At 42.6% G+C, this 13,201-nt stretch overlaps 1 protein-coding gene across 2 annotated transcripts in view; it reads left to right on the top strand.

Moving 5' to 3' along the window:
- The window catches only part of PSMD12 (proteasome 26S subunit, non-ATPase 12), a 39,011-nt gene that overhangs the window by 13,466 nt on the left and 12,344 nt on the right, over nucleotides 1–13,201 (top strand). For both annotated transcript variants that reach the window (XR_004540901.1, XM_033961381.1), the window contains exons 4-7: nucleotides 144–251; nucleotides 4,074–4,178; nucleotides 4,827–4,976; nucleotides 12,912–13,046. Coding sequence is in view for 1 of the 2 variants with exons in the window: in XM_033961381.1 (XP_033817272.1) it covers nucleotides 144–251; nucleotides 4,074–4,178; nucleotides 4,827–4,976; nucleotides 12,912–13,046 (498 nt within the window). In the remaining variant the exon portion in view is untranslated. The remainder of the gene's footprint in view (nucleotides 1–143; nucleotides 252–4,073; nucleotides 4,179–4,826; nucleotides 4,977–12,911; nucleotides 13,047–13,201) is intronic.

The following is a 13,201-nucleotide window of genomic DNA, read 5'->3' as shown; positions in this document are numbered from 1 at the left end:
TTTGTTTTATTTTAAGCTGCCCAGAGCTTATGTTAGAAAAGCAACAGAGACGTCCTTCAGCAAATTAATATTCAGTTTGTGGTTTCCAATCTGAATTGTCATGGCAGGTTTTTTTCATTCTATTTATTCTTTGTACGAGACAGGCAGTAGCTAAAATGGTTCAGCAGTGCTGTACTTACATTGAAGAAATTACAGACCTCGCCATCAAATTACGGCTCATTGACACACTGCGTATGGTCACAGAAGGAAAGGTACGTGTGGTATAGTTACTGTCTATCTCCTACTATAAACTATTCTTTGATTGTATATACAGTACTCTAATATAAACTAGGTAACTTTTTTTTTACCCCCCCCCCAAAAAAAAAAAAAAAAAAAAGGGGGAGAAAACAGTTGACTCGAAATATAAACCAAACTTGTATCAGTCTTGCGATGTTATTGTGGCAGTAAATAACCTAGTGGTTAGAGCTGCTGCCTTGGCACCATCAGGTTGTGAATTCAATTCCAGCCTTCTCCTTGTGACCTTGGGAAGTCATTTAGGCCCTGATTCTGCAAAATGCATCTAAGGTTAGGCGCCGTTTAGGTGCCTACATTAGGAGTCCTTTGTAGAATTGCGCTCAGCAGAGTTCAGCACTGTTTAGATGTCTAACTTTCTAGGCGTCCTTTAGAGAATCAGGTTTTAGGTGAGATTTAGACGTCTAAACAATGACCTTAATGTTTTTTGTTTTTTAATCTTTATTCATTTTTAATCATTCAACAAGTGTACAATTTAATATCATACATGTTCTTGAAAACATCACTTGAAGTCTATCAAGAAAAAGAACAATTGTATATATAAAAACCCATAACCCTTCCCATTAATATTAATAGTATACACAGTAAAATAAGAACCCTTCCCCCTCCCTATTATTCATGTCAATGGCCCCCATATTTTATTTTATAATTTCCATTTTGTATAGCTATTGATCTTTCCATTTTGAACATATGACATAATGAGTTCCACCAAAAGGTGAAATTAAGTTTACTGCAATCCTTCCAATTGATGGTGATATGTTGAATAGCGACTCCAGTCATGATTAATAAAAATTTGTTATTAAATGATGATATCTGACTCTTTTTTTCTCATAGCTCTTAGAGATCTGCTAAGCTATCATAGAAACATAGAAATATGACGGCAGATAAGGGCCATAGCCCATCAAGTCTGCCCACACTATTTACCCATCCTCTTAAGTCTACTGACCCCTGAAAGTATAATTGTGATTATACTGTCACTCTACTGACCCGCTCATTCAGTCCTAGTGACCCTATCCCTTGGCATGACCTCGCAGGGATCCCACATAGGTATCCCATTTGTTCTTGAAGTCTGGGATGCTGCGTGCCTCGACCACCTGCACTGGAAGCTTGTTCCAGTGCTCAATCACTCTCTCCGTGAAGAAGTACTTCCTGGCGTCTCCACGAAACTTCCCTCATATCACAGAGCAGTTAGAGACACCTGCCTGGAAGCTGCTATAGCTCAATAAATAAAAGCCCTGTGCTCCTCTTCCAGAGGTCATAAGTTCAAATCCCAACCAGCTCCCCAGCACATATTTTAATTGCGGCATTCTACCTTGAAGGTGCACCTTGATGATCTCACAATAAGGTCACCATTGAGCAGCTGCAAACCTCCATTTGCAATGAAGTAGAAGACATGCTAAGGTCTGTATCTGTTTTTTTTTTCTGTTTTTAAGCTTTTGCAAATGAAGGACGCCCAAATTGAGTCATTGCCCAAACCTCACCCATTCCACGCCCACGCCTATTAATAGTTAGGCGTGAGTTTTAAACATGGGCGTCCATGAAATTGTGGCTGCATCTACCTTAATTGGTTCATTAACTATTTAGATTGGACACCTAAAGCACGCCTAACTTAGGCATTACTTAGGCGCCCTTTATAGAATCAGGGCCTAAAGCCCTCCATTGTACCAGGCATGACAGATTGTGAGCTCGCCAGGACAGGTAGGGAAAATACATACTTAAGAGCTTTGGGTGAATCTCTTCATAAAAAGGCAGTATATAAATAGCAACCACTGTGGGAACTCGCATCAGCCATTTTGAGTAGTGAGATTGCATGGGGTAGGAGAATAGGAGGACCACTTTTGCCCTGGTTCACCACTAGACCAGCATAGATTAAGGTAGGCCTGGGGAGAGGCCCGTGGTGGGTCTGAGAAGGGGAAGACTCAGATATAAACAGACCCCCAGTTTTGGGCCATATTTTTGGCTCAAAAATCTAGGTTTATATTCAAGTATATACAGTACTTGCTGTGACGGTCTAGTATTCAAATGGATCAGAGTTTTAACTATGCAGTTAACTGGCTAGATCCCTGGGTATGAAGATTCCCTTTATAAAGCAGCTAGATTTTCATGTATTGGCAGTGGGATTGGTTTTCATCACTAATGGGCTATGTTTGTGCTCAGTCCTACATTTAGCCCAGTTTTGGATAGTTGAGTTGCAGCTGTTCTGGCTACATTGAAAAATAGCTCAGCTAAGTTGGGTGCAGCTGAGCACTGTTGAAATCCTAGCTTTGAGCACTGGCTTTCCTTAGAAAAAATCTTGTTACAAGAGTTCTGTTCTAGTTTGATAAGGGCTGAAAGTATGTTTCCAGACCAATCCTTTCATTAAAACTTGTTTTAATAACCTTTTTCAAATTTCTTATGTATACAGGGCTTAATATAATAGTTTATGAAGAAATCAAAAAAGCACTTTGTTCTTATTTGTTGCACTTGTAAAATTATTTAAAGCCAGTTACATATGCTAAGTGTTTGCTACAAGAAGCCTTCCTTCATATGTCAGAAAAGGTTTAATCGGGCAATAATCCAGTGAGCTATTTTTTTATAATTTTATGGCACCATCCTTTTGTCAATCAACACAGGCAAAGCTGGATGAAACATAGGTAGCTGGGTGAATAAATTCAGCATCTGACACTGGGTGGAGGAACATTATATGTAGGTTTACCAGGCATCTGGAAAACGCGGATTGTCATCTTTTTAGAGCAGTGGTCCCCAGCCTTTTTTACACCAGGGACCAGTTTCATGCAAGACAATTTTTCCATGGAGGGGGGAGTGTGGGATTCAAGTGCATAATATATAATCTAATTATTACATATACACTTCCCCCTCCCTATTCACGGTTTTGCCACTTGCAGTTTCACATATTCACAATTTTTTTTTTTTGGGGGGGGGGGAACCCCATAGTTTAGAACGTTCCAACCTTCCTCCCAGCATCCCGGTCTTACCTGGTGGTCTAGCGGGCTTTCGGGGCAGGAGTGATCTTCCTATGCTCCTGCCCCGTGTAGATGGCCAATAGGAAATGGCTGCCGTGAGCTCCCTATCCCCTGCGAATACCGAGGGAGAAGTATATAATGTAAATGTAATTATTACATTTTATATTATGCACTTTATTTCTATTATTATTACCATGTGCAGCATCTTTCACCCCTGCCTACCAGCCCCATAACCAACATTTCTCCTTGTATCCCTTTCTCCAACTTGGATGTATGTTTGTTTGGTTATCACTGTTGGACATTGTGATTTTGGGTCATTCCTAATCATGCCCACAATAGGCCCCTCTTACTATCTGGATGTACTAAAAGTGCTGAGTATCCCATTTCTGCCTTTGAAAAATTGGGATTTGGATGTTTCAAGCTCATGAATGTTCTTTTGGGCATTTTGAGATGTTGCATGTACTTTGAAAATAAGTGTCATAATGTCCTACAATAATGACAATTTAGTTTTTTCTGTTATTATATCTAATATGATTTGATGTTTTCACCTTGTTTCAGACAGAAGCTTAAGGCTTTTCTTTTATTAAGACCTTTGGCTACATGACTTGATGGGATTTCAGTTGGGGCTGCCAGTTTTGGATTTTAGGAGCTTGTATATTCTGTATTGAATTTTTTTGTATTATGTTGACCTTGTCATGAATGTGTGATGACTTATAAAATGCATTATCTATGGGGGATTTTTCCATGTTAAATAACTAAATTTGTAAATAAATTCAGTGCATTGTGAGCAAGGTTGAATTTACCTTCTTTTGAACCTAGATCTATGTAGAAATTGAGCGTGCCCGACTGACAAGGACATTGGCAGAGATAAAAGAACAGGATGGGAATGTGAAAGAGGCTGCTTCAATTTTGCAAGAGCTTCAGGTAATCGGCTACCTACAGTGTATGTATGTTTGATTCTCAGATTATATGTTCCCCTACTTTGTGTAGGCCAATTTGGAGCCCTTTGCTTGTTTTCTGCAAAAATGATAAGTTTTTACGAGGCGGAAAGTTCCAGCAAAAGGGAAGGCACATATCACAGAGCTTGAGTTGGAAATTAAGCCTAATCTCATCTGGTAACATGAATCTAATTATTGGCCCATCACACCAGTCCTAAGGCAGTTGGTATTAGTAAGACTTGCCATGCTTCTGTGCCAGTCTTAGCATTAAGCAAAATTTCTCTTATGTAGGCATAAAGCAAAATTTCTATTTTATGCTTCATCTTTAATACTTAAGAGGCTATTGCGTTTCCATGCCCTTTCCTTGTAAGGGTTCTAATTTAAAACTATTTTTTTGATGATTTATACATTTTCGATTACTTTATTAAAAATAAAATACCATTACTAATGTGTTCTAATGTAAAATTCAAGTCGGTGAGTGAAGCATAATGATTAGTAGTGCACTTGAGGTTATTGGTTTTGTTCTTGGTGAATGGTTTTCAGACTGACAGCTGGAGAATGCAAACATGTTGTTATGAATTGTTTGGGATTGTACAGAAGTGACCTTGTAGTGCTGTCTCATTTTCTTTACTAGGTGGAAACCTACGGCTCAATGGAAAAGAAAGAGAAAGTGGAATTTATCCTAGAGCAGATGAGATTGTGTCTTGCAGTCAAAGATTACATTCGAACTCAAATTATCAGCAAAAAAATCAATACCAAGTTCTTTCAGGATGAAAACACAGAGGTAAAATGAAGACAAATTGTTCATCTAATGTGCAAAACTAAACCAATGTTGATTTTTAAATAAACTAAAATATTTTACAACTTAATCTTTCTATTAATAGTGGGGGGTCTATATTCAAAGGAACTTTATTTGTTAGTGACAGTTGTTAAAAATATATGCCATTTATCCATGGATTTTCAGCAGCACTGCTGTTGAAAATATCTGACAGCTGTGGCACTATTGCTTAGATTCTGTAAACGTCTGCATTATCGGTGGCCACCTTAAAAACAACTGCAGAACGTATGTCAAGAATCATGGCTATGTCAAAATTAGGTGCTGGAAATGTAGGCCAAGGTTTTAAAGGCCTACATGTCTGGCACCTACCTTTCAGGTGAATTGCATCTACAAAGGCGCTTTATGACACTAAGCCCTCTTCTATCAAACTGCGTTAGCAGTTTCTAGCTTGGGAAGCTGCTATTAATGGCCCGCAATTCTCCCGACGCTCATTGAGTTTCTATGCGCGTCGGGAGCAGCACAGGCCATTCAGCGTGGCTCCCAGCGCTAAAAACTGCTATTGCAGTTTGATAGAAGATGATCCTAATGCCACTTCCAGCATTAACCACGTCTACAGTGGCACTGGGCATTTGTAAGGCAGTGGCACCTCTGTAGGTGGGATGATGGCAGCCTTTTTGGTGGTGCCTCTTTTTTGTTTTTAATTGAGTTTTGGTTTTAATCGGTACAGCACCAATTAGATCAGTGGTCTCAAACTCGTGGCCCGGGGGCCACCTGCATCAGGTACTATTTTGAGACCCTCATAATCACAAAAGTAAAATAAAACAGTTTCTTGATCATATGTCAATTTAGCTATAAATTACAATATTATTATTAAAACTTGGCCAAAAGAAAAGATTTATAAACTATAAAGAGTTTTTTTTACCTCATGCAAAATTGTAATTTCTTTAATAAGACATTAAGTTTTTTTAAGGCTCTCCAAGTACCTACAAATCCAAAATGTGGCCCTGCAAAGGGTTTGAGTTTGAGACCACTGAATTAATCAATTAAACCCAATTAAGTTAGGTGGCAGTAGAACACTATTTTTAGAATCGGATCCTATATGGCTACTGGCAAGGCCATACAGGTGGTGGCAATATTTTCAGCATCTATTCATACAGTCGAGTGACTTTTTTTTTTTTTTTTTAATTTATGCAGGCAATCCTAAAGTAAACAGCTTAGCTGTAATTGGTGGAGTGACCACCTCTTTTATTTATATTCGATGCTGCCACCTAGCAACGCTGAATATGCACATAAATATATTTCTAGGTGTGTTATTCTGGATGGACGGGTGATATCCCTGTACTCATGAGCTGTACAGAAAGAATCCACACCAGCTTTTGAATCCCTCCTCCTTCACTAGAGGACTCTGCTTGCCCCTTTCAGTTTTTTCTTCTGCACATGAGCCGGAGAGTGTTTCTGATCTGCTATGTATATTTCTTTATTTTGGGGGGCCTTTTCGGTCCTTTTCATGAATTTTTGATGACTTTCCTCAGAGCTCCCCTAGTTGAGGGTTCAGTTCTGCCTACATGGAGAAGAAGCAGACTGAGGTTTGCAGCTGACAGGTCAATTCCTCTGTGGTACCTGTTGGGTAGCCTGCTGAAACTTTTCTGGAGCTTGGGGTCCGTTCTCCTTATAGCATTACTTGCCTATTGCATCGCAGGAGCTTGAGCGCAGGCTGTTGGGCACCCATAGGGAGTTCAGCGCAGTTCTGTGGGATGTTGGCTACGTTTCACCTCTCCCATTTTAGGTCCGCAGGGGTTTGAGGTTTAGTCACGATACCGGTCAAACTGGCAGCCAGAAGATTCAGCATTGGAGGAGCGGTCCGTTTGAGGCAGCAATTTTTTTTTCTCCCACATCCAGTTACCTTTGCAGCTGAGGCAGGCTGTGGCATATTTCTAGCACAGGTCATGGTGAAGTATGGATGTTATGAGGAAAATGGGAGTGTGTGTGTGGGGCGTCTTTAAAACCTTTTTCAGGTTTCTACCCCTTCCCTTAGGTGGACCTCCAAAATCCCAATCACTGTTTATGTATGTATTTTTTTAGTTAAAGCATTTTGGAGACGGTTTTTAATGCCAACATGCTTCCGCGATGGCCATCTTTGATTTCCAGATTTTTTTTTTTGTTCAAAGTTTTCCAGAACCTTCAAATCACCTCGTTTTTGCCTCAAAACTGGCTGGGATGGAGTCCTCAGGCTTCTTTACCCTCAATTCATGCCACTTTTGCGCTGGATGGGTGCTCATCCAATGTGCCATGCAATATATGAAGGTGGGTGGGAGTGGTCAGCTTAGGATCCCCTTTGCTCTTTAGGGCTGAAGAACGGTTTTGGGGGGAGTCGGGGGTCTGTCTCTCCCAAAGCCCTGGAACCTCCTAAAGAACTTCTCCAAGTTACCATTGCATAATCTTAGGGAGGCCCTCTTTCAAAACTGGGAGACTCCTCTTTCTGTTACTGCAACCCCAAGAAAAATTGATTCACCTCCCCCATTACAGAATAATTTCTGGTCCTGGATTTGACAAACTGCAACATTTTAAGAGCAGGAATGGGGAGGCCGCAGAGCTCAAGAGATGCAAACTGGAGTCATCTGAAAGAGACTCTGCATTGCCTAATATGCATTTTCTCCAGCATTTGTTAATCTGAGGTGGAGAGCTTATTTGGATGAATGAAATCCCAAGGAGAAGTCCGGCAGCGCACTAGGAGTTGCATGAGGGGGCTTGGGCTCCCATGGTGCATCTGCCTCAGTGTTGGAGTCTAGCCAGGATCTGGTGGGTCTTTCTGAGGGAGACTTAGTTGATGAGAAGTCTATTTGTATGTCTTTACTGTCAGAGATCAAACATTCCCTTTAGGGAGATGCAGGCTCGCAGATCAATGTGAGTGCGCAGGAGAAAGAGATAATGGTTACTGTGGATGGGCAGACTAGATGGGCCATTTGGCCTTTATCTGCTGTCATGTTTCTATGGATGTCCCCATAGTCCGTCGATTGTTAGTCTCTCTGCCCTGTTAGATCTTTTTGTGGGAGATAAACTTGGTTTCCCAGCAGGTCCCCTGCTGTATAATGAGTGGAGTGAGAGCCCAGTCATCCTCATTTTCCTGGCATCCTGATAATCAGTGTATTGGTCATGGAGCATTGGGATGCTCCCGAAGGGTCCCTTAAGGTAACTAAGACAATGGCTCAGCTGTATTTGATGGCACAGGAGTGTCAGCAGCTGTTTGCTCGGTCCAAAGTAGATTCCTTGATAGCACAGGTAACCAAACGCACGTCCTTACCCAAGTGAGGGAGGCTTGGTATTGAAGGATGTGCAGGATCGCAGATTGGATGTGATTCTTAACAGACAATTCAAAGTGCTAGCCTTGGAAATCAAGGCTGCTACAGCAGCTTCGTTTGACACATACCTGACATACCAGGTTGTGGGGGCTGGAGCTAGCTGATGTCGAGCCTTCAGCTCCTACTAGCTGGTGTGGTTAGTAGCTGATGCTCCCTATGATGACATCAGAGTCATGAGCAAAGTTTTGGTTTATTCAATTTCAGCTTGCAGAATGGTCTGGATCGGGCAATGGGCTGGAAATTCCTCCTTCAATGTTACCCTTGGCAGACTTCCTTTCAAGGGGTAAATGATGTTCAGAAAGGGACTGGACAATTTCATGTCCAGCGTGGCAGATCGCTGGCTGAAATCTGTACCTGATAGCAGACTGCAAGTCTCTAGAGACTCTAGTTGGTCTAGTTTTCATGGCTCCAGGCGCTTTCAACAATACTCGAGTGGAGCCTCCTTTTGGAGATCCTTCTAGGGAGCTAGAAAGATTCTTAGATCCCAGGCAAAGCCAAGCCTCCAGTTTTCATTCAGCTTCAACCTCCAAGAAAGCACAATGATACCTGGTCCGGAGAGGTTCCCCTGAAGATAGGGTGACTGCTCTCAGATTATGAGGAGGCCTGGGTGCAGATATCGTCAGACTATTGGGTGTTGGAGATCTTTCAGAACAATTACAAGCTCGAATTTGTCCAGCCCTTAACAAACTGGTTGTGGACTCACTGATGGAATGACCAGAGAAAGCAAGCAAGGTCGTAGCTCTAGTTAGATATTCAGGCCGTAGAATTTGTGCCACCCAGTGATTTGGGCTTGGGCAGATACTCCATACTTAGTTGTGTTCAAGAAAGGCTCAGACGATTGGAGACCTATTCTGGATCTTACACACGTCAATGCAATGTTACAAGTACCGTGCTTTCGAATGGAGACCAATTCCATCAAGTCATAGCGGCGCTGGGGGAGCTTTTGACCTCACAGGATTTGACTGAGGCCTACCTGCACATTCCCATCTTTCTGGAACACACAGTTCCTGAAATTTCATGTCTTGGAAAACCATTACCAGTTCTCTGTTCTTCCCTTTGGACTGACGATAGCTTCTCGCATGTTTACCAAGCTGATGGTGGTGGTAGATGCCCATCTACGCAGGATGGGCAGGTTCATCCATACCTGGATGACTGGTGGATCAAAGCTTCCTCATTAAGCTCCGATAACTGGCAGATCAATGCTCCCTCATTCCTGGAAGGAGAACAAGTGGTGGCTCATGTGATCTGAGTCCTGCAGAGCCTGGGTTAGGTAATGAATTTCCGAAAGAGCCAACTGATTCTGTCCCAATTCCTGGAATACCTGGGAGTCTTCTTTTAACAGAGTTGTCTTCAATACAGCAGAAAGTTGTGTCTACATTCAAGAGGCAAGTAGAGAGAAGCTTTGCAACCAGATAACAAGCTTATTGGCCAAACCAACTCCATCTGCATGGCCCTACTCTCATGTGTTAGGCTCCATGGCAGCCATGATGGAAGTAGTTCAATGAGTGAAGGATCACATATTACATTACATTAGTGATTTCTTTTCTGCCGTTACCTTGCGGTTCACTCTCCAGAGTGTTTCTGTTGAGGTGGTCACCTCGATCGGACCCCCTGCAGGGCATGCCCTTCAGAATAGCCTCGTGGGTAATTGTGACAATGGATGTCAACCTGTTGAGCAACAGATTGGAACTTCGTGCCATTTGATTGACATTGCAGAGACTGGAGAAGAGAGGGGCAAGCGGGCCGAGTCTTCTCAGACAATGCTACTACGGTGGCATATGTCAATTGCCAGGGAGGCACGTAGAGTACGCATCCGAGTCTGGAGGTGGCCTGATTTTCATCTTCAGGTGTTTTCACCGGCGTATATAGCAGAGAGTGGACATTGTCCAGGCCATTTTCCTTAGCAGACAGATATTGGATTTGGATGAATGGATGCTATCGACAGCTGCCTTCCAATTCATTGTTTGGCACTGGGGTTGCCCAACATTCAATGTCAGCAAAAAGCAAGAGGGTGGACCGATTCTTCAGTCGCAGATCCAAACCTGGAAGCGTAGGTCTGGGTGCTCTAGTCCAGCTGTAGCCAAAGAGCAAGCTCTTGTACATGTTTCCCCTATGATAGATACATGATAGGTTGGGTACACCACAGGATTGCAAGCCATTGAGAACGGTCATTTTTGTGACTCCAGATTGGCCCTGCAGACTTAATGTATCTTCAGAGGGGCACAAGTCTCAGACTATGAGTACAGTCAGATCTTCTTTCTCAGGGATCAGTGGTTATAGAAGATACAGATTGCTTTGCTCTTATGGCATGACTCCTGAACACATGGTATTAGCGTGCAAGGGATACTCGGAGGTGTTCGTTGCTACTGTGCTCAGAGCCAAAAGCCTATGATGGTCCCTGCTTACTGCATGGGATACTTTCCAGCACTAGTGCATTAAAGAGAAGATGGAGCCTTTCTCTGCTCCATTCTCTGTGGTGTTGACCTTCCAACAGGCTGGCCTTGACAAGGAGCTTACAGTGGCGTTCCTCAGGATTCAAGTGGTGGGACTCTCTTGTTTCAGGCCTTCATTGGTGACTCATCTGGACATAGCCAGATTCCTAAAGGGAGTGCTGTGGCTCAGGTCACCAGTACACTCCCATTTTCCTCATTGAAGCTTAATATGGTTTTGCAAGGTCTTGGTCAAGTTTCTTTCGAGCTGCTGAAGGAAGCGTCTTTGATGGATTTGCCATTCAAGATGGTTTTTCTTGTGGCTATTACCTCAGCGAGAATAGTCTCAATGCTACAGGCTCTTTCTTGCAGAAAGCCTTTCCTCAAGTTTAGAGGCTGGAGTTTCTTTGCGCACAGTTTCATCTTTTTTTGCCAAAGATTATTTTGGCTTTCCATGTCAATCAGGAGGGCAGATTACTGGCATTCCAGTCCACAGGTTTGAGGAATATGGACCGGATTCTGAAAAAGTTGGATATGAGAAGGATGCTTCTATGATATCTGGAAGTCATGAATGACGTCAGGCTATCTGACCATCTTTTTGTGCTCTCTAGACAGGCTAGTCATGGCACATCGACTTCCTAGGCCAAAAGTTTCATAGGACTATTTCATCAGCAAATATTGCCTGTGGAAAACAGTCACTGTTCTCTGTAAAGGCACATTCAACTAGAAGTGTGACTTCTTCATGGGCGGAAGATCGGGAGATCTCTCCCGAGGAGATTTGTAGGGCTGCAACTTGGTTCACTCTACATACATTCGCCAAGTATTACAGAGTGGATGTAGAGGCATGGAAGGATTTTGCCTTTGGGTCCTCAGTGTTATGATCCAGCATAGTATTCCCACCCTAGATTTCTGGGGCTGCTTTTGTACATCCCATCCGTCCAGTATGACACACCTATTGCACTAGAAAAAAAAGATTAGGTTGTTACCTTGTTAATATCTTTTCTAGTAGATAGGTGTGTCATTCTGAAGCCCTGTCAATTATCTCCTGCACCTGCCTTCTGTCTCAATTAGAAAGTTTGAGTCCAAACTAAAATGTCATTCAGACCTTATAGGTATCCATAATAATAAAAGGCTAAGCGCGCATGCGCTGTCGAAAATCCGTGCATCCTGGTGGCGTGAGCTGTGCTTCTGTGCCAGTGCTCACGGCGCCTGCGCTAGCGCGTGTATCAGCGATTCCTCCCTCCCACTGCCGGTCCTCTCAAAGCGGCCCGCTGAGGTTCGCCAGCCACTGTAGCGAACCTTGCAGGCCGCTCTAGCAAATCCAGGGAGGCGAAGGCGGGACGGAGCTGCAATCGGCAGCTGCTACTCCTCCAGCCACCTAGCTCCTCTCTGCCGGTCCCGGCTGGCAGCCCCCTCTGCCCAGTCCTCTCTGCTCCGGTGACCCGCGCAGGAGAAGGAGCGGATGAAGCAGGGAGACTGTGCAAAGGGAAACAAGAGGGTTGACGGGAAGGGGAAAGGGAGGTGGAGGAAGCCGAGGAATCACTAGCACCCGTTAATGTAACGGGCTTAAAGACTAGTGATGAATAATCTAGTATTGTTTGAGCTCCATAAATGTTTGTTTGGTATGATTATTTTGATGTTTTGTTTGTTAAATGGCAATGTTTAACATGCATGTTATATTTTCAGAGGAGAAGAGAGTTGTAATTCGGGGAGTTTCCCCATACCTCTCCTGCTTTGGTATAAACTGAAGGGGGCAGTAGAGCTCTCTAGTGAAGGGATTTGAAAGGTGGAGTGGGTTCCTGCATGGCTCGCGAACATGGGGATTAGAACTGCAAGGTATAGGCGGAATATAAGCCAGTAATGTAATGTAATGTAATATTACCATTCTGTCCAGAATGACACACCTATCTACTATAAAAGATATTAGCAAGGTAAGAACCTACTCTCCCTCTCTTTAAATGCTGTGGCTGGCATTTAAAAACAAATAAAGCTCACTGCTACTGCTGAAAGTTTACCTGAGTGTTTCCAAGCACCTTACATCATAACATCGGACGATAAAATGAAACATTCTGGCATATACAATTGATACGAGTCCATTAGTAAATATGATAACCTTCTTTTTTTTTTTTTCCTTTAAAATGCCTTGATTTTAGAAATTGAAATTGAAGTATTACAATTTAATGATTCAACTGGATCAGCATGAAGGGTCTTACTTATCTATTTGCAAGCACTACAGAGCTATTTATGACACTCCTTGCATCCAAGCTGAGGGTGAAAAGTGGCAACAGGTAAATATCACCAGAGGGGGGAATAAAATATCTATAATTCTCTGCTTGTATAAAGTAGCATGGTTGCCAAGTGTTAGTCCATGTCGATCCATAGAAATAAAGATTAAAAAAAAAAAAAAGTCTAAGGCACTATGGTGTCTAATTCAGTGTGTTTA

The sequence above is a fragment of the Geotrypetes seraphini genome, chromosome 10, assembly GCF_902459505.1.
Source record: "Geotrypetes seraphini chromosome 10, aGeoSer1.1, whole genome shotgun sequence".
NCBI lineage: Eukaryota > Metazoa > Chordata > Amphibia > Gymnophiona > Dermophiidae > Geotrypetes > Geotrypetes seraphini.
The sequence above is the reverse complement of the archived record's forward strand: the minus strand, read 5'-3'. Positions and strand labels throughout refer to the sequence as shown.